Genomic DNA, 25,849 nt, shown 5'->3' with positions numbered 1-25,849 from the left:
AGTCCAGAGTCTTTATTTTATTAGTTAATTATACTAATACAATTTAGTAAAACATCTCAGGCAATATTACAAGTACATTTACTCAAATAAATATTTTAAGAAAGCAGCACTAGTTATGGTAGTGCATCATGCATAGAGGAACATACTAACTGACTTACTTCCACTGATAAGAGATGACAGCAATTAATACTATGTATTAAAAGTATTCATATGTTATCATTTGTATGCAAATAATTGTATATTTAATTTCATACAGTCATCTCTCAGGTAAAACATTGTCTCAGTTGTAAATACAATATTGTGAATTCTACATAGTGATGAGAAATACATAGTTTTGGATAAAACGTATTTGAATGAAAAGAATGAATGTTTAAATAGAAGGATGTGATCGTTAACTGCAGGAGGTATGTACCGGTGGATTGTTCCAGACAGTTCCGGCCCAGGAGTCTCTGATCCAAACTGCATCACATTTGTTTACTACTCTGCTGTGAACTTCATTAAGGTGCTCTTTATATTCCATGTTCAATGATTCATTTTTAGATTAATATTCAGAATGCAAGGTGTTCTGAGGAAATTCAGATTCGATATCTAGCTAAACAAGTTAGCATGTCATAGGGAAAAAAACAGCTACTTCTTAAAATGATAAATGGCTGCACACTTTGTTATCTAAAACAGAAGTTCACAATCCAGTCAGTCCATCAGATGTCCACAATCCAACCATTCCCTGTTTGTTAGTTTGTAATATAGTTGCTGAACAAATTGATGTTTGTTGTTGAATTGAATATTTAGGACACAGTCAGTGGGCTAATTGGACCCCTGGTGATCTGCGGGAAAGGGACGCTAAACTGGAGAAGACAAAGACTGGATATTGATAAGGAGTGTGCTCTTCTTTTCTTTATCTTTGATGAGAATAAGTCATGGTACCTGGAGCAAAACATTCAAACCTACTACAACAGCTCACACCCTTTGATCAGAAATGAAGACTTTGAGGAGAGCAATAAAATGCATGGTGAGACTTTACCACTTTACCTTCATATTCTTGACTACTTACCAAATGACCCAGACCACAGGTGTTTATTTTATATCTTTATATACCTCAAAAATTATTTTAAAATATCTAATATTGTGGGTCCCTAATCGGTATATCCAGTGAGTTCTGTGCTCATTCCTCATACTATTCCTCCTGCTCTTTTCAGCAATTAATGGCAAGGTGTATGGAAACCTTCAGGGAGTGGAAATGCAGCAAGGAGAGACAGTAAACTGGTATCTGCTTGGGATGGGCAGTGAAGTGGATCTGCACACAGTGCATCTATATGGCCAGACCAGATTATGCTAGTCGGGATTCTTTAGCATGCTAATGAAACATATTAATTTTTATTTCTTTAACCAAAAGTGAACCAACTATAAACAAAGTTTCTAAGGTTTTATTTCTTTAATTCTCTTCCATGGAGCAGACAAGCCTGCGCCACCAGGCCGATGTGTTTGACTTGTTTCCAGGCACATTTCAGACACTGGAGATAGTGGCAGAGACTGAGGGAACATGGCTGCTGCACTGCCATGTGGATAACCACATCCAAGCTGGCATGGAGACCACCTACACCATCAAAAGCATTAGAAACTCCAAGTCAGGTAATTTTTTTTTTACTTTACTACCAAAACATCACAATCATATCTCAAAATACTTTCTTTTAATCAAAACACCAGCACTTCTCTTCTACCAAGAGTGTGAATCAGGACACAATGACCAAAAATACATACAGTTGTTGTACAATATACTATATATTGCTACATTTAAGAAGCCACAGCTGCATAGAGTGACTGACCGATAGTCCGTAGTAAGTGTAGTAATGGTTTCAATGTAATGACCTATTGCTAGAATTAGAATTTTATGTAGCAAACACAGAGAACTAACTAACTAACTAAATAACTGATGTATAAAGTAAGTTTTTTTGTTGTTTTCTTAACTGTCTAAACATGCAGAATTTGGCTCAGAATGATTTTTGCAGATATTCTCAAGTGGGTTTGCTGTTCTATTTTCTTTGTAATAAAATTATTATTATTTTTTTTTAGAAAAGCTCTGCTGGTGTTTATTCTGGGTTCACTGTGTGTCGTGTCATTAAGGTATTTTTTGTAAAAGCGCAGAGTGATGTTTTTGCTCACAGGACAGAAACCTGTCTGCACTGGCTGAGATGGAGAGATGATGAATTGGTACCTGAAAGCGAGTCTCCAAACTGTGTTTTTTTTTTTTTCGTTTTTTTTTTTTTACACTTGTGATGGGGCCATGGCTTAAACCATTATTATTATTATTTTTTTAATCATTTCTAGATATTTTGTCACATTATTTGTACTAGTAAGAAATTAAAAATATTAACCATTGCACCTTTAATGTGCTTGTTCTACTATGATGTTTTTTCTACAGTAACAGCTCATACATAGGAACTTGTATTGTTGGTGCTCCACATAATCTAAAAGTAATAATAAACAAATAAAAAAATGTGTTGGTTGTTTTTTTTTAAATTATTTTTGTTAGGAGATGTTTAGTTAACATCTATGGAAGGAGTCTCCAGTGTCAGCTGCAAAGTTTCCCACATGTTTTTTGGAGAATCTGGTTCTTCTCTAAAATGACAAGCTGCAGTTTTTGAGAGAGAGAGAAAAGTAAATGCTGGTGAAGGAACAACTGTGATGTTGATATAACAGGAACTAACTTGTCCCGTTAATTTATTTTTAAAATTTATTTATTAATTTATTTTAAATTAAGTTAATTAAATCTGACTATAAACTGTTAAAATGTGTTAAAATGTTTATTAATAAATTAAACATTGTAATCATTGGCGAATCACTGTGGTATAAGTGGAATAACAACAGATGTGCTGTTATATGAAAATAATCCACTTTGGGATGGTATAACCACACTGTCTTTTGTGTGTTATTCATTACACGTAGGCGGAAAAGTGACTCCCTTTTGAAGTGGACTGAAAATGAGTTTATGACTCTATCACTGCATGAAATACCTTCTTGTTGAATAGAAAATAATCTGCATGTTTGCTTACCTGGTTTCTTTCATACATGTTACTCAAAAATGAAATTAGACACTCTGTATTGTATGGGCCAGTTTGGGATTTGTGGTATAGCAATCTATTAGATGATATTCCTACATACTAGGTGCAATTCATACCTCTGACCCAGAACATTCAGTAAGGCCATTTTTTTCATTGTCTATATTTAGTTTTAAGGTGCCGAGTTACTTCAATATATAATTTGTTGGCTAACATGGCTAACTGCTACCAACTTAACATCCAAACTCTGAGCTTGCAGGCTTTAAAACTCATTTGAAAATTGGTCTTTAGAGATGCAGTGCCTTTCAAAAGTGTTCAATCCCCATAAAAGTCAGATTTGTCTGGATTACAAATGACATGCAAATTGTTCCAGCCAGTATTTTAATTGCAAACTAATACATTCTTAAAGAAAATTTCAAAAAATGGTAAAGTCATTATTTATCAGCATTATATTTATTTTTTTGGGAGTGATTTGAATCCAGGTTCTTCAGGTTGTTTGGATGTTGTTTGTTGACTGCAATTGTCAGAGGAATTCAGATCAGGACAATTCAGAGACTTGGCCACTGTAGAACACCTTATATATATATATATATATATATATATATATATATATATATATATATATATATATATATATATATACACACACATACATACATACATATATATATATATATATATATATATATATATATATATATATATATATATATATACACACACATATATACATACATACATACATATATATATATATATATATATATATATATATATATATATATATATATATATATATATGTGCCCTGTGTGTGGTGAGTTTACAGGTTGTCCCCTTGCTTTGGGGGTTTCCTCCAGGTACTCCGGTTTCCTCCCCCAGTCCAAAGACATGCGTTGTAGGCTGACTGACATCTCTGAATTGTCCATAGTGAGTGAATGGTCTCTCTTATTGGTCTGTGCTTGCTGTGCTGGGAAGCGCAGTTCCTCATACTTTAGGGATGGTTCACGTTTCACATAGGCTGAACTCTGTATTCATCTGTCACCCCGCTCAGCATTCTTACCTTTCAGTGCACCTCACAGCTGGCACGCTGCAGTCCACACTATGGACTTTCATATAAATCAGTGGGGTTTATTTAGTGTAATCAGTTTTTGCACTCTCATTGGACAAAATGAAGGCATCACACGGACTTTCTTTATCGGGATAAGAGAAGAGAACTGGGATTATGCACCAGGCAGTTATAATCACATCACTGGGAAACCAGCTACTCAGGATGAGTGAGTTTCAATATTTTGTCATTTATTTTGTGATATTTTATTATGTCATGTTTGGCTCAATATATCGATATTCTATCATTATATCACACAGCCCTACCAAAAACAAACACTGAGATAAGGTGCTATGTGATATAACTGAAAAGGCAATATGTTATTGAATAGTATGAAACTTATTTGTATTTTTTCCCCAAAAAAATTAATTTGCACATTTAAGATTCTTAGTATCCTTAAAAGCTAAAAGGAAGTAGGGTATTTAGCAAGTACTGAGAAATTATCCCCTACTTAAGGGAAAGTAGCTGAGAGATGATGTGTTAATCTTACCTAAATAAAAGTGAAAATATTTTAATTAGGTAAGATTAACACAAAAAACAAAAAAAAATGCAGTCATGTGAAAGTTAAAATGTTACTCCTAAGCATACTGTCATTGACCAGATGAGAGAAGAAAAGACCTTAGAGATTTGAAGGTCTAAATAAAATAATAAAATGTAAGGAGTAAAAAAAAAAGGTTTCTTGGAAATGTAATTAGTACTTAATTATTCCATTTCAATAACACTAAAGTAAAGTATGAATACCCTCAAAATAATACTTACATGCAGCATAGTAATGGAATACAATTTCAAGTATTTTTCACCCTTGGATTCTATTCCTATAATCAGTTTGCAATCCATTTCAGAAAAAAAGATGCATTTTAAAGACCATTTAAAATAGATATATCCACTTAACCACCATTTAAAATGCATAACCACAGTTTCAGGTGCACAATTCATTGTTATGTTCCCTTTCAAATGAACAACTCAATGCAGTTGTTCATTGAGCCTTCACTTCAATGCAGGCTAATGTAGTACATATGTAGACATGATTACCAGTTCTCTTGCCCCAAAATATTTATAAGTGACTTATTAATGTATATAAGTCAAATATGTAACAGTACACAGGACAAGAACACATAGAATCATATAAACCACATTTACTTTCACATTTACTTTACATTTACTTTACTTTCACTCTTTCATGCTTATTATATGGGGAAAATAAAATAACGTACCAGTATTAGAAACCATTGTGCTGTTCATTGTGTTCTAGACATGCATCCCTGTTCCTGCTTCAAGGTCCCCATCGGATTGGCCATGTGTATAAGAAAGCCATATACAGGCAGTACACGGATTCAACATACACACAGGAGATCCTCAAACCCGCTTGGCTGGGTTACCTGGGGCCTGTGATTCGGGCAGAGGTTGAAGATGTCATAGTGATCCACCTGAAGAACTTTGCCTCCAGAAGCTATTCAATTCACACACACGGAGTCCACTATGAGAAAGACTCAGAGGGTAAAATATGTCTGCATAATCCTTTTAAAACACATTGAATATACATTAAAAATATGTAGTTTTAAAACTGAACTGCAATAAAGCAGAATGAAGGCTTTGTCAATATACTGAAACATTTATTCAGTAGATCAGCTTCATCTCTCATATAATGCTTCAGGGCCAACAGCACTAACTGGTTTGGTTTTGTACTCGAAAACAAAACCCCTTCCCCTTGAAGAAACAGGGTTGCGGTAAAGTGAAAAATCATGAAAGACACTTTGCGTCATAATGCAGTCATTATCTTCTATGTAGGACATCCTGTTTCTTCAGTTTACTCAAATGATCTAGACTAGACACGATAAGGTCTTGAAAATGACTAGGCATTTTCTTTATCTTTTATTGTCTCTAAGTCAGTAATTTTTTTTTCCATTACTGCACTGACACCTAATATGGGGGAAGTCATATTACCATAAAGTTGGAGCTCAGTTAGTGCCATTGTTGCTCCTTTGGACAATGGGACGTTGAACTGAACCAGCCTGATAATGAGCCAACATCCTACTTTGGCAAAATTGATTTCCTTGAGACTGATGAGACCATGAAGTATCATAGCATTTATATGCAAAAACATCTAGTTTCAAGATGGTGCAATGCTAGTGGCAGCTGATTACAGCAGCTTCTGTCTTGAGAGACGTTATATCTTACCTATATTACCTATATTAGGTTTTTCTACTTACATATGTCACTTTTCGTTTCTTCAGCTCTTCATTTTCTTATTTCTAAGTTGCAGTCTGTTTATTCACATAGTTTTTATTTATTATGCACTATATGCTCAGAATGGAGAACCACAGGGAAAGTGTCACTGTACACATGCGATCATTTGCTGATGCTCCAAAGATCTGCGCCACTCTCTGGAATGCGGTTTAATATTTCTGAAGAACTGCTGAGACCGTACAGAGGATACAGAGCTGGATCCAAAACAAAGGCAAAGAAGAGATGCTACAAGCCTTTCATTCCCTACATCATCACGGGAAACATTAGGTCTCTTGGCAATAAGAAGGACGAGCTCAAAACAATGATTGGGAACCAATGATCAAGGAACCAATGAGGAGGGTGCAGAAGGCGTTGAAGGTGAGACTGAGGGAGAACAAAGAAGCCTACAGGAGGAAACTGGAAGGTAGGCTTCAGCAGAACAATGCAAAGGAAGTGTGGGCTGGCATGAAGCAGGTCACCGGCTTCAAAGCGAAAGAACAACCATGGGGGAACTCTATAAAGCAATAACAAGCTGAATTTGTTCTTCAGCACAACACCCTCCCCAATATCTCCTCTACTCTCTCACCACCACTGTTCCCCAACTCCACCCAAGATCAAACATTTTTTCCCTCCCTGTCATCTACACCAATTCTCCCCTTCTCATCTCACAACTGTTCACCTCCTTTCATTCCACAGTCTTCTTCATAAGACTCACAATTCTACCTTCCCCAATTACCCCCCACCTAACAGCCATCCTCAAGGGAATCACAACTCCAATACCCCCCCCCCCCTCACCCCCCTTGGAGAAGCTGAAACTTGGGAAAGCTGCAGGACCTGACAGAATCTGTCCCAGGGTTCTGAAAGTTTGCACCAACTAGCTGTGTGGGATCCTCCAGCACCTCTTCAACCTGAGTCTTCAACAGGAGGTGCCAGAGCTGTGGAAAATATCCTGCCTAGTTCCTGTCTGAAGACATCAACTCCCTCCTCCCTGAATGATTGTAGACAAGTAGCCCTCACATCAAATGTAATGAAGGTCCTGGAGATACTAAAGCTGTTCCATCTCAGACCTCAGGTCAGCTCTTTCCTGGATCCCCTGCAGTTTGCCTACCAGCCACAGGTAGGCATGGACAGAACAGTCATATATCTACTGGAAAAAGGCTCACTCCAATCTGGACTACAACACCACCACAGTGAGAATCACTTTCTTTGATTTCTCAAGCACAATTAACACCATCCAACCTCTCCTGCTGAGAAAAAAGACGAGAAAAATGCAGATGGACTCCTGGGTCACTGACTACCTGTTGGACAGAGCCCAGGTTGTACGGCTGGGAAACTGCCTGTCTGAGCGCCTGTTGAGCAGCACTGGAGCGCCACAGGGAACTGTGCTCTCTCCCTTCCTCTTCACCCTGTACAGTGCAGACTTTCAGTATAGGTCAGATCTTTGCCACTTTCAGAAATTTTCTGATGACTCTGTGGTGGTCGGGTGCATCAGGGATGGACAGGAATAGGAGTACAGGGACCTGGTCAACAACTTTGTGGAGTGGTGTGGGAAGAACTATCTGTTCCTCAATGTGGCCAAGACCAAGGAGATGGTGGTGAATTACAGGAGGAAGAGGACTACAACCAGCCCCATTACCATCATGGGTCCAGATGTTGAGCTGGTTGAAACCGACAGATACCTTAATGTCCAGGAGATCGTTTGTACGAACAGCGAACACACCATACAATAGCTCTTCGCTGTGCTGGGACACTATTTTGCATTGAACCAGTCTTAGGATCTATCTATCTATCTAAATTGTGACGCTGTCAAAGCAGCCACTGCAAGACACAGAGCCAGTGAAATCCGTACCACAAACAAGCAAAAAAAAAAAAGCACAGAAAAAGTAATTACTGTACACACAAAGACATGCAGTATTATTAAAACCTATTTTTACCTACCTACATCTGCTTTGTCATTCTATTGTAGGGTAAATGGGTCTCATTATAGAGGAAGCTCTAGAAATGAAAGGTATATACCTGCAATATAGATGCTTCATTGTAAATTTATTTAATCAGTCTCATTAGTTAACCAGTCTCAAAATATCAATGAAGAAAAGGCTGATGCCACAGTAGTTCTTGCATTCTCGACTATCGTCTTTCTTCAAAGCTGACATGATGACAGCCTTCTTCCATGTTGATGGAATGCATTCCAAACACCAGATCAGTTGCAGGAGCATGCAGAGTTGATTCAGTAGGATGTCTCCTCCAGCCTTGAGCACTTCAACCATGACTTGATCCATTCCAGGAGCCTTTCTATTCTTCAGCAATTGACTTTGATGTGTACCACCTACCTAAACATTGTTGCAGACCAAGTACACCCCTTCATAGCAATGGTATTCCCTAATGGCAGTGGCCTGTTTCAGCAGGATAATGCGCCCTGCCACACTGCAAAAATTGTTCAGGAATGGTTTGAGGACCATGACAAAGAGTTCAAGTTGTTGACTTGGCCTCCAAATGTGGTAAACAAACAAGTGCGATGTCCATGGAGGCCCACCTCGCAACTTACAGGACTTAGAGGATCTGCTGCTAAGGTCTTGGTGCCAGATACCAAGATACCACAGCACACCTAAACAATATTAGGCAGCTGCTTTTAATGTTATGGCTTATACATATATATATATATATATATATATATATATATATATATATATATATATATATATATATACGTGGCCACACCTCTTGGTATGTGAAACGGCAGAACAATGGGAAGAAAAATATAGCAGGGATTTCAACATCTGGATGGCTGGCCATAGAAACTATAAAAATATTTCTGATTAAAAAAATAGTTCCGAAGTACAATATCGTTAATGGGAATAAGAGATGGGATCTTATTTTCCTGGACATAAATGGAGATCACTGACTGAGTTTCCATATTTGTATACAGTACTGTGCAAAAGTCTTAGGCACATGCAAAGAAATGCTGTAGAGCAAAGATGCCTTCAAAAATAATGAAATTAAATGTTTCTACATTAAAAAAATACTATAAGAGCAGTAAACAGTAATAAATGAAGTAAAGTCAATATTTGGTGTGACGATCCTTTGCTTAAAAAAATAGTAGTCTCATGTACAATTTATTCAGTTTTATAAGGAAATTAGCTGTAAGTTTTGCTGAGCATCTTGCAGAACCAGCCACAGTTCTTCTGGAAACTTTGACTGTCACACTTGCTTCTTATTTTTGCAGCAAAACCCAGCAGCCTTCATTATGTTTTTTTTTTGTCCGAAAAGTGGTCTCTTATATAATATGCTGCTTTCTTTACTAGGGTGCCTAAGACTTTTGCACAGTACTATATATATATATATATATATATATATATATATATATATATATATATATATATATATATGCCTGTGCGCTCAAGTCAAAGTCAACTTTATTGTCAATTCTGCTATATGTACAGGACACACAGAGGATTGAAATTTCGTTTCCCCCAGACCCATGGTGTGAGAAACCAACATAACAAGACAAGTAATTAAAAGAAGTAAAATAAAATACAATTCAAGAAAATAAAATAAAATATGTACACTTGCTCCATATTGAAACATTCAATTTATGCCTTTATGGTGACTGTACAACAAAATTGTGTTATAAAGCATTCCTTTATCAACGTTCCCCAGGTCAAGAGCTGCAACATTGAAAAGTAAACTAAAAAAAAAAAAAATCATAAAGTCAGGATTCTTTAGATTAAACTCTGTTGACGAAATTCTGTTGATATAAAATGCTTATGTACTTTATCAGCCCATCCATTTAAAGTCAAAGCTTGTTTCTATGAATAAGATAAAGCAGTATTTCCAAGAATTTCCAATTCTGAGGATTCTAGACAGGTAGGTAAGAACATTTAAAAGGGTCAACACATGGCTTAGATTTGCAGTAGTAGTAGGCCACTAATCTCTTTTATTTATTACTGCTGGGCTATATGTTTTAAGTGCTGCCTTTACAGAGATACAAGTAGTGTAGGAATGTAAACTATAGGAGTACAAGTCATATACATTTGCCACTGTTATCCCAGCGCTCATCCTACCCAAGCTCTGTCTTCCACTAAAACTGCCTTTTTGTTGTTAGAACTATTTTTACATGATAAAGGAAATATTTGATATTAAACTCTAGGATAAAATATGATATAACCCTCAGTTTAATTTTACGTTGAAGTTTGGTTTAATCCACTTCGATTAATATCTAATAATAATGATTCAATCTTGTCCCAAGCAACCTGGCAGTCAGTAAAGTCTTCAGCTTCAGTATTTGTCTTTACCACTGATATCCCATATTTACAGCAATGTGCAATGCTAGAACTAATTGGTATGTTTTGTGTATTAGGAGCCCTATATCCAGACGGGACCTCTGGAGCAAAGAAACAGGATGATGGTGTTCCTCCTGGTGGAATTTATACTTATACATGGACAGTAAAGCCAGAGTTTGCTCCCAGTCAGGGAGATCCCAACTGTCTGACTTGGGCTTACCATTCACATGTGATTGCCTACAGAGACATCTCTTCTGGACTCATAGGAGCCATGCTGACTTGCAAGAAAGGTACAACTATCAGCCACCAAACAATGGTGTTATTGCATATTACACCCATCCATTCTTTCCATTCACTTACAGTATGTGTACACACCTGCCAACAGGCGGATATACCAGCATGTGAAGGGCTTTTGTGTGATTGTTTTGGGAAATACTGTTTATTCTGCTAATAATTGAGTATTTTAATATAACTTTTATATCATATTGGTATAAAATTTAAAAAGATCACTTGAGTCAATGTATATCCATAGACAAGTGGTAATAATCTGAATATTGGCTTGTGTCTCTGGATTCGTTACTCATTAAGTAAGACCTTGGCATATGTATACTATTAGGGGTATAACACAATGCCATTATCTGTGCTCAAAATATTTATATCTCTTTTCATATTCAGATTTAAATCAGAAGCAGACATGATCTACACCAAAAAGTGTATGCTTTTTTTAATTAACCATGGCACTATGCCCTGGGAACACTAGGAAACACTGAAAAACCCAGGGCCGCTGGAACAAGAAGACACTTCATTCACACAAACAAACAGCAATTTGCTAAACATTACTTCTCAACCAGATGCCCTATGGAACTATCTGACAAGCTTTGTATCTTCTATCTAATATGTCTGAGTAAACAAGCTAACTGTTTCACAACAGTGATGTCTTTCCCAAATCAAGAAACTGTTATTTAGGCTACAGTTGACAACAATAATAACATCTAATAACACTTTACCAGATTTACTTTGTGTTTTAGTTTTGTTGTGTTCCAGAAAGACCAGAAATGTTCTCTGGCCACACTATCAGGATATATTGTAAAACTGGGACACACTAGTTTTCATGGGGTCCTTCAAGTGGCATTTCATTATAATACCCAGATGATTTTTGAATAACATTGGAGAATGATCATTTAGAAATGAGGATAAACATGCAACGAACCCACAAGTTTTACAGTACTTGAAAAACTAATTACTTTTTTGGAGCGTTACACCACTGTTAACATTTTTCCCCAGAAAGGACTGAGAAAAAGGGAAAAAATTTCTACCTTTTCCTATGCCCAATTATTTTGGGCTAGTTTCATGTCTTTTGTGTGGTTTTGGAGTAGCTGAGGTGGGAATTTTGCTGAAACCTGCACATTAAATTAAAAATCTCGTGCTTCCACAATTTTTTTAGTTTTGTCCAGTGGGATCCACAAAAAAAAAAACAAAAAAAAAAACCTTGAATACTTTGCCTTTTGTTTGGATCTGTATTCATTTTCTGTTCAATCCAAATAATGTATTCCTATTCAATTACACCCCTAATACTCATGGTCTGTTCCAATCAGGAATCCTGCAGCCTGTTTCCGAAGTGAACTACTCCCAGGTATTTTCAGGGGTTACCTACTCTCAGGTACGAAGGACAGATGTTGATAAGGACTTCCTCCTATTGTTCAGTGTGGTGAATGAAAACCTGAGCTGGTACCTAGATGAAAACATCCAAACGTTCTGTTTGGAGCCAGCTGCTGTCGACCCCTCTGATCCAGACTTCCAGCACTCTAACCATATGAATGGTAAGTGTTTTTTTTTTTGTATACCAATCTTTGGGGTAGTTTTCCTGAATGCCATAAAGAGAGGTGAAATTCTGAAAACTAATACTATCCATAGTATAACAGTCTTCATCTTCTTTTATAGCTATTAATGGATATGTGTATGGGAACCTTCCTGGGATTGAGTTGTGCCAGAATAAAAAAGTTTCATGGCATTTTATGGGCATGGGCAATGAGGTGGACATCCACTCGGCATATTTTCATGGGCAGACGTTGCTGATTCACGGACATCGTGTCGACAGTGTCAGCCTGTTTCCTGCCTCTTTCATGACTGCAGAGATGGAGCCCTTAACAGTAGGAAGATGGCTACTGAACTGTCAAGTTAACAGCCATATGCAAGGTACACTTTCAGCTTTGAGGATGCATGACGTGAAGATCCAGATACTGTATATAGGACAATATACATTTTGACTGAAAAAAGAAAGAAATGTTCATCTATTTTACAATTTATCTACCAAATGAATAGAATTCCACATTGTTATGTGGACCTTGTTTTCCCATGACTCTCTTAGTCTGACAAAGCTGACGTATTGCATAAATTGTAACAAATATGTCAGAAGTTTGGACAAACAACTTGCTAGTGTTAGAACAGAGATGTTGGGAAGAATGTGCAAGGGCTACTTGTGGTGGGGGTGTGTGTGGATTGAATATTGCAACTGAGTAGATGCAAAATATTTGCAAACAAATGAGATTAGTTACATTAGTTAATGTAACATTAGTTATATATAAATGGAAATGCAAATAATAATATTGCTATTTATATTGACTATATATATATATATACACACAATATTATAAATATTGTAAAACATATATTTAAAAAAATGCAAACAAACATACAAATAAATACTTTAAAAATTGTTAACAAAATTTGATTTATACTTTTTAAAAATTCTTATTCTTTAAACATTCCCTGTTGGATATGTTAAGCAGACTATTATTCTGAAAACGGTTTTGTATTTTAGGCGATTATTTCTGCCATATTGTGTATGTACATTCTGTGGATACAGTATATTTTGTAAGTACCATCACAAGATGACAGAAATACCAAGACTGGAACATCATTGTGCAATTTCCACAGGCATGTACTTTTTGCCTCAAAAAATAAATGCCTGAGATTTGGCTTATCTTTGTGTGCACTATGCAGGATTAAGCTATACAACACAGAAAACCTGTGTGTGTTGAGTTTCTACCCAGCTGTGGTGTCATGCTGGAGAGAGTAATGTTGTTTGTGTGCAGATGGTATGCAGGCACTGTTCAATGTTTCAGTGTGTGCTGGGGAGACAAACTCTGTCACTCCTCTGAATGGGACAGTGAGGAAGTTCTTCATTGCAGCAGAGCTGGTTCAGTGGAACTACGCCCCATCGGGGATAAACAGTTTGACTAACATTTCACTGACTGAAAATGGGAGGTATGGAGAGGCACTAGTTTCAGTTCCTAGTTTCTATTTTATAATGACATTATATCATCATAGTGTTAAAACTTCTGTTGACAGTTTACAGTTTTTGTCTAGAATTTCCTCTTTTCAAAGATACATGCTATACTCTATCTATGTTCTTTTTTTACTTTACTTAGTGATTCAGAGCTGTATTTCGGGAAGGGTAATGGTCGTCTCGGTGGAGAATATACAAAGGTGGTTTATAGAGCTTACACTGATGAAACATTTACAGAAAATATCAGCATGGATGCACACCTGGGTATACTAGGTAGACATCCCTTTTTAAATTTTACATTGATTGTGTATTTGGTATATAAAGTTTAGCCAGGTATGAGAATAAAGAATGATGTGAATGAAAACATTAATATCAGAACAATATGGGGATTATAACCAGAGATCATGATTTACATTGCAAAGCATATTAAATGTCACAGATACAATAGTTATATTTCCATATATCATTCAGATACCGTAGTATCATTCAAATAAGGAGATTTTGTAATGTTCTGTTTCATTGATATTTGCATTGTCCTATTCTTTACGATTTGCTTTTTTTTCCTTCTCAGGTCCTGTACTAAGAGCTGAGGTGGGGGATATTTTACAGGTCACATTTCTGAACAAAGCTGATAGAAATTACAGCATCCAGTCCCATGGACTCCAATACGCAAAGTCATTTGAGGGAGCTCAGTATGAAGATGGTAAGAAGGCAACAGTACAGAACCACAACCAAGCATCTTCTCCTTTTACTGCCCAGTTATATTTTGCTGCTGTAATTTAATATTTTTCCTATATTTCAGATGAGAAGCAGTTGGTAACAAATATACTCAAGTTAAGGTTAAAAAGTATTCCCCCTTTAATGTGCCTTAGTACTTAAAAGTGAAAACTGAATGATTTAAATTAAAATTATGTCTCTATTAAATATGAACTGACTACAGGTGGTGTGTTGGGTGGTGCTGCAACAAATAGGCAGTCACTGTGCAAAAATTACTGATTGCTGTATCCATATATGTAATTTGATTGGATGTAGCCCTGGCTCATGAGCATAGATGTTGTTGGGGCAGGACAGCATTAATAAGGACATAACCTCAAACGGAAAAGTCAAGAGGCAATGACATATGCCTTATACTGCAGACTACCATCTAGTGAATTTTTTTAAGTAACCCTGTAATAGGCAGTTGAGAGTCAACAAACATACATTCATCCAGCATACAGACTAGCAGCTTGATTTTGAATGGTATAAGACATAATACCTTTGTTCAGCTGTGTTTGAGGTATAATAATTAACCAAGGATTACAGGTTTCAGCAAAATTGTCAGCCCAACTACATCACAGAAACTGCACAAACAACCTGAAACTAACCCAAAAGTTCAGGAATTGGAAAAGGGAGACTTGTTTCTTCTTTTTCTCTGCCTTTTCATGGGCAAAGTTTTTCACATGTATTTTTGATGTACAGACATTATCCACTCCATAATCCTTCTTTCCCTCTCCTAATATTTGATATGTATTTTACTGTAGAAATGGTTCTGGATCATAGACACACTGTATGCTATTTCAGTTTGCCTTTTTTGTGGAAATTTATTAGATATAATTCTGATGATTTTGCTATAAAGAAAGATCTTGGTGGGAGTATTTTTCAACAAGCCCAAAGTGGCATCTCTGTCATTAACTGTTCTGTCTGCTGCTTCTTCCACAATGAAATTGCCCCTGCCCCTATGGGCCTCTATTAACACTTGTTGCAGTTCCCATCTACGGAAGTGCACCCTGTCCCACAATTGCACAACACCTAGAAATGCAATCAAATCAGTGGAACACCAGCTTACATCTGTCAAATAGTGACACAAAAAAAAATTGCTGTTCACTCAAAAAGAGGTACTTAGTATTTCAGCATAATTTAAAATGTATGAACTGAATGGGGAATTTTTGCCCGTGTGGACAACCTGCCAGTGATTGGACATTTTAGAGTTAATAAATAAAGTTAATTTGTGAAACACAACTGATTAAAATGGTAGCTGTTTTTCATATAGATTAGACCAAATGTTAAACAAGTGGAATTTTTTTTATTCCATTAGGTAAATTATGACATTTTTTAAATCATACTTTATAATAGTAATGAAGTACAATTACATAAGTATTTGTAACCTCTCTAAATTAGCATACATCACAAAATACAGTCAAAGCTCACCTAGACATATATGAAGGCAAACTGTGCAAAATTACAGCTTGACTGCAGATTGATAAGATTTTGCACTGGTCAACTCATACAGAGCGAAGAAGGATAGAACGGAGTTAGCAGCAGCTATTCCTATGAATTTGTTCTTATGGAATTCAACAAAACTGTCCTAATTGAGGGCACAGTGGCACAGTGCCACAGCATCTTAACTATCATCTTAACTAATGATAAATAGATATTTCCAGGTTTATTTTATTTGGAATCTTTTATATTTGATTTTTAGACACAGAAAAAAATGGATCTCACGTGCAGCCAGGAGATTCCTTCAACTACACATGGCATGTGAGAGAGGGGCCATCTGACAGTGACCAGGCCTGCATCTCTTACCTGTACTTCTCCTCAAGTGACCCCATCAGAGACACCAACTCTGGCCTCTTTGGACCTCTGCTTGTGTGTAAGAGAGGTGTACTGAGCTCCAATAATATCCGGGTATGATTTTCTCTAGAGTTTTCTGTATATGCATACCAAGGAAACAACAATGTGTATATGAACATTTAAGAATATAAACATTTTGATTAGATGGACTGATCGATTATGGCTTCATAAGGTGTAATTCATGTAAAAGACATATTTGAACATATTCTTAATTATTTGTTGATATCTTAAGACGGATGTGGACAAAGAGTTCTTCCTGCTCTTTTCTCTGATGGATGAAAACTTGAGCTGGTATCTGAAGATGAACATTCAGATATATGGGACAAATGAATCAGACCCAGAGAATGTAGAATTTCAGGAGAGCAACAAGATGCATGGTAGAATACACACTCATATTACTTACTCATTTCATACAACTGAATTTTGAGTTTCATTTTCACTGTGAAAATCTGGGTACTTTTAAAGATTTTGAGTTATTCAACATTTGTATTTCTTTTAGACAAACTATTTTTCATTAATTACAGTATAATAATATATAATATTCCATGCTGGCTAGTTTTATCTGTGTGTTTGGTTGGTATGGTGCAGCGGTGAATGGCTACATGTACGGGAATCTACCAGGGCTGGAGATGTGTGAAGGGGAACGGGTCAGATGGCACATCCTAGGACTTGGCACAAACGTGGATATGCATGGGATATACTTCCAGGGAAACACCTTCCGCAGAGACGGCATCACCCGCGACACCCTTGCTGTGTTCCCACACACAGCTGTCAGGGTTTCCATGCAACCAGATACAACCGGTCAGTCATGCCTTTAGTGCATTTGTTTATACGAGTGTTCTTCTTTAAAAATGATCATTTGTCCAGGTTCTCCAGTTTCTTCCCACTGTGCAATCAGGTGCTGATAAGTCAATTGGTGGATACACTAAATTGCACATAGGTGTGAATGAGTATATACATACAGGTGTGCAGGTGTGCACCACTGTAATGGTCTGGCAGGGTGCATTCTCACCTTGTGCCCAGTTTTCCCAAGATAAACTCCAGATACACCAGGTGATACTTCAGTTGAGCAGGATAAGGCTGTTGCTGAAGATAAATAGATGACTTTCATTTCAAGCAAAATTACAAACAGTTCAACGGAATTTACCAGAACCACCTGTTTTGTGTCAGACATTCAGTGTAAAATTCACAAGCATGAAAGTGTGAATTTGCATTATTGACTAATAGTGCAACTGATGTGGCTTTGTTAATTGCTTTGTAACGTGATGCCGTAAAAGCATTGTGAAAACGTGAAATATTATATACTACTACCTGACAACTATAAATTATTTCATAAAAAGATGTGGCACATTGAGCGGTCAGTTGGAACCAACCATCTTGGCTGCATAAGATGGTGTGTATACTCTTAATTTTGCACTTTTTAAATATTTCTTTAATATCTATTTTTTTACCACTACAAATAAACCACAGGTCAGGGGAAAATGCTAACACCATAGGTTGTGGGATGCTTCAGTGTGGACCCAATTACAGAATGAAATCCCCTGCTTGCTTATAAATAAATGTGCAAAATTCTGTAAAAAACAAAATTCAATAAATTCTGCTTCACATTTTGCTTTACAGATAAAAAAAAACAAAACTTTGTTCTGCTGTACATACATAGTTCCACTTTTCTGTTACCTAACAGAAAATAACTCAAATGGCTTTCCATGGGGTCATGTTTTCCCACAATATGTTAGGTAGCAGCATGACAGATAAGCTAATAGAGCCACTGTGGCACTGGCAATTATGCTATAGAGCTTAAGTTGTTAGGCAGCAGTAATAATGTTATTGTGTCAGTCACAGATACAATAGTTACTGTATAATTCTATTAATATACAGTATGTGTGTAATATGTGTAGTGTATGCATGTATTTTTTCTACTCAAACCACTAAACAGTAGCTCTATGGCATGAAGCATGAGCTGATTTTGATGGATCAGCATCAAAAATCCTTCTGGTATTTCACTTCAAATCTGTTTTGCCTGCTCTGTTCTTCAGATCTCCAAATCTTATCATTTCAGCCAAATGATAGCATCATGTAAAGCAACCATTCTGAATGACACTAGTCAGTGTTACACATATTCACTGTTAAACTATGATAAAAGACTCATGGTGTGAGCAAGTGGTCTGAGACCTCATGAATGCTAAAAGTTCCAGAAAGAGAACTGAGTACCCTTTTGAGCCTGCTTTTACTGAGGCTATTAGCAGCTAGTTCCCTTTCAGATTTCACTTTAACAGGACTGAATATGGATAGTTTAAAAAGAACTATATGAAAACACCCTAAAGCACTTTTAATGTTAAAGTGTAGAGTATCATTGACACTCACCTCTTCTGTCTTTAGATTTTCAGCTGTACTTCACTGGTGTGTATAAGAGCATTAGTTAAACCTACTGGCCTGTTGAACTGTGAGTGGCTCATATGTTATATATACTTGTGTGTCTGGTTGTGTGTGAATACAGGGCTTTTTGAAGTGAGCTGCAAAGTGAGTGAGCATTTCATAGGAGGGATGAGGCAGCAGTACAGAGTGAAGAATTGTGGGCAGAACTCGTCTGCTCCTCCCTCTGCTCCCACAGCGCACTACTACATCTCTGCAGAAGAGCTAGAGTGGGACTACTCACCAAGTCGCACCTGGGAGTTCGAGAACTACAATGCCACAGAGGAGAATAGGTATACACAAACACATACATAAAACTCAGGTATCTAGACAAACAGAATTAGAAGCCCATAAATGCTTTTTCTTTCTTTCTTTCTTTCTTTCTTTTGCACTGAACAATAAATTCTTGACTTAGCACAGAATATCATTATGCAACAGAAAATGCAACTATCATTTTATCAAGAAATCCGTATTCTATGACTATGGAAGTTGGAAGTGCCCCGAAACTGATATGGACAGTCTCCTTTTCCTAGTAAATTGGTATGCCATGGCTTGAATTTGCATATTGGAAGACAGATATGGAAAGTATTTTGTGACATAATAACATTTACCTGTTACAATACAAACACATACAGTGCCTTGCAAAAGTATTCATTCCCCTTAAAAGTCATCAAAACTATCTGGATTACAAATGACACAAAGATTGTTGAATGAGTTTGCAACAGAAATACTGACAAAAACAATTTGTATATTTATCATTTGTTATTCAGACAAATCTTATAAATTCTCAGGGGGTTAAACTACTTCTGCAAGCCTCTGTATTTTCAACTGAAATTATAAAAGCCTTTAACCTTCCAAGATTTGATTAAGCTTCCCATTTCATTAAGTAATTACAAAACTGCTACAGTGATAATTCTATTTTGACCAGTTTGCAAACTCAAAATAATTCACCTAAAAGGACTTAATAATTTTAAAAAACTGCACATTCTCTGCTTCAGAAATTACTAAGTTTCGTAAACAACTGTTTTCCTTACGAAGTAAATATATAGATATTTTTAATAATGCCAGATATTGTTGCAGTTATTGTTGCAGTCTTTATTCAATATGTAATGGATACTCTGCTTCTCAGTCCAGGCAGTGTATTTGTGGGGACTGGTGTGAACAGGCTTGGCTCCAAATATAAAAAAGTGGTTTATAGAGAGTATACTGATGCCACCTTCAGGACCAAAAAGCAGCGGCAGTCTTCAGAGAAACATCTGGAAATACTGGGTACAGTGATATGGTTTTCTAACTGTTCTAAATGCTTTTGTTGCTATTAGTTAATTATCATATAGTGTGACTGTCATCTGTAACTCAGTCACTCTATGTGTGTGTGTGTGTGTATATGTGGGCATATTTTGTTAGGTCCAATCATCAGGGCAGAGGTCGGTGAAGTTCTTCATATTACATTTCTTAATAAGGCTAGTCGTCCATACTCTATCCATCCCCATGGAGTGAAGACCTCACCTCAGAATCCAGCACCTGTGTTGCCTGGTGAGGAATCCTCAACTTCATATTGCAAACCGAACCTACAGCATTGCTTTATAAGTTTTAAATGTCTTGCTATGTTAAGCCAGAATAGCTTAATAAATAATATAATAATATAATAATATGTTGCTTATAATTGATTTATTATTGTATATATAATATCCTTAAAGGTTTACTATGTATTTATACTGGCTTTAAACATATAGTAGATTCCAAAATCTGAGTCTTTATTTCATTAGTTAATTATACTAATGCAATTTAGTAAAACATCTCAGGCAATATTACAATGACAATTACTCAAATATTTTGTTTGGAAAAGCAGCAGTAGTTATGGTAATGCATCTGTCAGAGTTCAGAGTAAGACACAAGTGCAGGTACTCAATGCTTTTAATAAAGTTGGCAAACAGAACAAAGCTGTGATTCAAAGACGTAGTCAGAAAACAGGCAAGGGTCAGGCGATGAACAAACAACATTAACTAGGGCAGGAAAGATGAAAAAACTGATTATCAGAACAAGGTCAATACCAGAGAAAACGAACAACGTAACAAATGGTTTAGTAACGACTGGCACTAAGTGACATAGAGTGTATACATCGCAGTGTCTGTATGGTGTGAGTGTCCTTTTAACTGTGAGCGTAGCTGTGATGGTAATTGAGTCCAGGTGTGTGTGATCAGTAATCAGGTGAGAGTGAACATGAGAGAGTCATTATGCATAGAGGACCATGAGATGACATAGAGATGACTATATATATAATTTCATGCAGTTAAAAAATTGTCTCAATTTTAAATACAATAATGTGAATTGTATTTAAACTGTGAAGGTAGTAATGAGAAATATATAATTTTGGATATAATAAAAAGATATTTGAATGAAAAGAATGAATTTTTAAATAGAAGCATGTAATCGTTAACTGCAGGAAACATGAGTATGTACCAGTGGATTGTTCCAGAGAGTTCCGGCCCAGGAGTCTCTGATCCAAACTGCATCACATTTACTTACTACTCTACCGTGGACTTCGTTAAGGTGATCTCAACATTGATTTTATTATCAATTACATATATTGTTCTTTATACTGTATTTATGTGCCATGTTTTAGCAGCGATCAGTCACATAAGATGCCTAAATGGGTGATTAGAGATCAAAACCTTAATGATAACATAGGCTTTTAGAAAAACAAATAACAATTTATGTTTAACTAATAACTGTGAATGGAACCTGCATTATTGTTTTGTTGATGCAATTCCACTGGTATTAAATCTAAATGAAAACTGTTCTTTAATTTACTGAATAAGACCTGCAGTATAGTGGTAATGCTTCACAGAGTGGCAGCAGTGAGTAATGATGGGCATTACAATGTGATTCAATACTAAATGAGTGAATATTCTGATGAAAATCTCTAAAAAGCTAGTGACAGGCATCTGTTCATCACACAAGAAATGAAAGCTAAACATCAGACATCAGAAGCTAAACATTTTTGTCATATTTTGAGGCACACATAGCCTGAACAATGCAGAATGGGTGCTTGTTTTGTGAGGAAAAAACAATTCGTTTGTGCTTGCGAATCCATCTGTCTTCAGAAAAGCATTGATTCATTTTAATTCATTCATTACACTATATGGCGAAATCCCAAAGGTGTTCTTCCACACCAACTTTGGCAAAAGGACCTCACTTTGTGCACAGGTACACTGTCATGCTGGAATATGTTTGGGCCTCTTAGTTCCAGTGAAGGGAAATTGTATTGCTACAGCTTACAAAGGCATCCTATACAATCGTGTGCTTCCAACTTTGTGGCAACAGTTTGGGGAAGAACAATATGAGTGTGATGGTGAAGTGTCCACAAACTTTTGGCCATATAGTGTATATTACACCATTACTGATGATACACAGTACACAGTATCTGATGTCTGATACACTGCATCCTGACTATATAGACTATTTTTGACATTATCAACTGAACATGGTATGACAACTTGTTTGATGTTTGCTGTTGGATGGTGTATTGGGTTTTAGGACACAGTCAGTGGGCTAATTGGACCCCTGGTGATCTGCAGGAAAGGGACGCTAAACAAGGGAAGACAAAGACTGGATGTTGATAGGGACTTTGCTCTTCTTTTCTTTATCTTTGATGAGAATAAGTCATGGTACTTGGATCAAAACATTCAAACCTACTACAACAGCTCACACCCTTTGATCAGAAATGCAGACTTTGAGGAGAGTAATAGAATGCATGGTGAGACTTTACCACTTTACCTTCATATTCTTGACTACGTATCATAGCTATTTACCATAGTTGTTCATTTTATAGCTTTTATATCTATACAATTATTTTAAAATACTCAAAATTGTGGGTCCCCAGTCAGTATTGTAATATTCATCCTGATTTCTCAGCAATTAATGGCAAGGTGTATGGAAATCTTCAGGGAGTGGAAATGCAGCAAGGAGAGACAGTAAACTGGTATCTGCTTGGGATGGGCAGTGAAGTGGATCTGCACACAGTGCATCTACATGGTCAGACCTTCACCTACAAGGTGATAATGAAACACAACAGGTTATGCTAGTCATGATTTTTGCTAGTCATGCTAGTCATGATGCTAATAAATAACATAAAAAGAAATATTTCTTTTTTAAACCAAGTAACTGACCAAATTCTTTCTTTAATTCTCTTCCATGGAGCAGACAGGCCTGCGCCACCGGGGCGATGTGTTTGACTTGTTTCCAGGCACATTTCAGACACTGGAGATAGTGGCAGAGACTGAGGGAACATGGCTGCTGCACTGCCATTTGGATGACCACATCCAAGCTGGCATGGAGACCACCTACACCATCAAGAGATCAGGTGATTTTTTTTTTTTTTTAATTTTTTTTACTCTCTATCCAGAAACCCACAAATGACACATCAGTTAATTTCATGACCACACTTTTTAATAAAAAAAAAAACACCAGCACTATTTCTCTTCTACCAAACACACAACAACCAAAAATCACTAATTAACTGATGGCATTGTGGTAGGATCACTATATGATATTGATGATGTGGTCCATTTTTTCCCTTTAGTTTGTTTTGCATTGTATTTGTTGATTTTCTCTTGGTTGCTCCAGAAACGTTTGGGCAGATCTTGACTGAATGCATTAAAAACACACACACACACACACACACACACACACACACACACACACAAAACTTGATTATAATCTTTCTGAACTCACAGTGGGTCGCATTGTTAGATTACAGATTCTAGGATCCCTGGTTAGATCCAGAGCATAGGTTATTGTCTGTGCAGCATGTGTGTGTGGGTTTCCTCTGGGTTCTCTGGATTCCTTCCATCGCCTGAAAACATGCCAGTAGGAGAATTGGATTAGATTAATTGCCCCTTGGTGTGAATAAGTATGTGACTGTGTTGCATGGACTGGCATCCCATTCAAGTAGACCTCAGACCCAGAACATCCAAAAGTTATAAGCTATAAAATGATACAGTTTGGTTCATGTAACAAGACAAGATCTAGACCAGGTTAGACACTAGTGTGGGAGTTTATTTACAAGTGATTGCAACATAACTTTTTATAGCTACCCTGATTGGCTGAGAAAAAGCTGAAGGTGTTAATATTCTAGCAAGGGAAGTCAGCGCTGCATGTTGGGACATAAAGTTTGTTATGGTCCACATAGAGAGCTGAGTACTGGGAAAGCCAGCTTTGAACTTGTTAGCAACTGTAAAAAAACCTGTAAAATGTTTAGAAGAGATTGCACAATTGTTTTATGTTTTATATGAATATGTGTTTTAGGTGCCAGTGCTGTGACTCAACACCTGGGCATAGTCTCCATCTTGGCCTTTATCTCCACCCTTGGACTAAAGTGATGTTACCTGAAGTATAGTTTATGGATACTTTATAGACACGTTATAGGTTTCTTTAAAATAATACATATATGTCTATTCCATTTTGGTGGTACATAATAAATGGGAGATAATAAGATATAAACCAAAATCTTAGTTATATAGTCACTTACACAGAAATTCCAAAACCTTGACAGCAATTTTATAAATCTTTTCTTCAGTTAACAAAAGAAAAACTTTTTTGTTAAAACTTTACTTGCAGTTGACCTGCTACACAAATTGCAGATCTCCTAAACGCTTTTGCATTACTGTAAGCACATTTAATCCAAAAGCACACTCAACCTTTCATTATCATTCAATACACATCATTCCACTCAGCACAATGCAAGCCGAATGAAACAGTCATCACGGATTAAGCGCAAGCTTTAATGTTAACACATACTGTATTTCTAAAGTATTGCATGCTGAATACATAGATAAAAAAGTACTCAAGTGAGCTCTTTGGAATGTTTGATGATATGAAGTGGGGCCAAAGAGAGAGGGAGAAGGTAGAGGAGGAGAGGCCAAGGAAAAGGAAGAGGAACAACTAAAGAAATACATGCAACTACTTATGAGAGAAGCCAGACAGACCAGACATCTAAACCTCAGTCACTTCTAAATCACTTCAGCAATCAGGATGGATGAAGAAGACTCTCTATCTCTGTCTTGTATTTTCAGTTGTTTGGTTTTGCCAGACAGAGATGCATAGTTAATTGATTTTAAGTTTTCTGATTCGTCTTTAGGGTTTAACTGTTTTATCTGTTTAACTAAAACATGACATTCCAATGACTTACAAATCTTAGAGAGCACGGGGTAAGATGTGTGTTTGCTATAAATTATACCAAGTCTCACTGCAAGTGATTATACCAGCATAATTCATTCCAAGATGAAAATAAAAAGAAAATTCAATTCACTTTCTATTTTTGCAGAAAAACGTATCTTCTGTGTAGTTCTTGATGCCATATGCAATCTCTTTCCTTTCTGAATCATTGATAGCATTAATAACTTTTCTTTTGATGTACATCAAAAAAAAAAAAAAAAAAAAAAAAAAACAGATGTCACCAGCCAGGTGTAGGGTGAATTACCATATATTGGGAATATATAGGAATGTCTAAGATTTCTTGCCATTAATAAAACTAAATACTCTGACATGTGATCCTTTTCTGAAGTCCTCAAAGTGATGATGATCTACATGTGAAGGAAAATGCTTCTATCACATTCTAAAGAAGCATGGCTTACTGAGAACCATTTTTAATGATGTTTGGTAATGTGGGGTACATAATTTCATTGTGTAGACCATTATGTAGGTGTAGGTCTGTACTTTCATCCTCAATGAAAGATAAATATTTTTAAATATGTGTATGTTTAATATAATACATATTCATGGCATCAATGAGTAAAAGATCAAAAACAAGAAAAATCTTCAAAAGAATTTCATCAGCATATTCTAATACTAAGTAAATATTACTATATA

At 36.4% G+C, this 25,849-nt stretch overlaps 2 protein-coding genes across 2 annotated transcripts; both read left to right on the top strand.

Moving 5' to 3' along the window:
* The first annotated feature begins 406 nt into the window (after positions 1-406).
* Positions 407-1,731, top strand: LOC128320991 (ferroxidase HEPHL1-like). Its single transcript, XM_053241483.1, has 3 exons — positions 407-502; positions 790-1,009; positions 1,197-1,731. Exons 1-3 carry the CDS (start codon positions 407-409, stop codon positions 1,334-1,336), a joined length of 456 nt encoding a protein of 151 aa, XP_053097458.1. The 3' UTR covers positions 1,337-1,731.
* A 2,356-nt stretch (positions 1,732-4,087) lies between these two features.
* Positions 4,088-25,575, top strand: hephl1b (hephaestin-like 1b). The gene is made up of 19 exons (XM_034312502.2): positions 4,088-4,331; positions 5,415-5,659; positions 10,746-10,958; positions 12,264-12,488; positions 12,610-12,864; positions 13,764-13,935; positions 14,100-14,230; positions 14,529-14,660; positions 16,416-16,621; positions 16,800-16,944; positions 17,156-17,368; positions 19,065-19,272; positions 20,109-20,248; positions 20,384-20,512; positions 21,423-21,529; positions 22,517-22,736; positions 22,895-23,034; positions 23,183-23,342; positions 24,287-25,575. Exons 1-19 carry the CDS (start codon positions 4,159-4,161, stop codon positions 24,358-24,360), a joined length of 3,288 nt encoding a protein of 1,095 aa, XP_034168393.2. The 5' UTR covers positions 4,088-4,158; the 3' UTR covers positions 24,361-25,575.
* The last annotated feature ends 274 nt before the right edge of the window (positions 25,576-25,849 follow it).

Source organism: Pangasianodon hypophthalmus, chromosome 17 (genome assembly GCF_027358585.1).
Source record: "Pangasianodon hypophthalmus isolate fPanHyp1 chromosome 17, fPanHyp1.pri, whole genome shotgun sequence".
In the NCBI taxonomy this organism is placed as follows: Eukaryota; Metazoa; Chordata; class Actinopteri; order Siluriformes; family Pangasiidae; genus Pangasianodon; species Pangasianodon hypophthalmus.
This window is presented reverse-complemented; position numbering and strand designations above follow the sequence as displayed.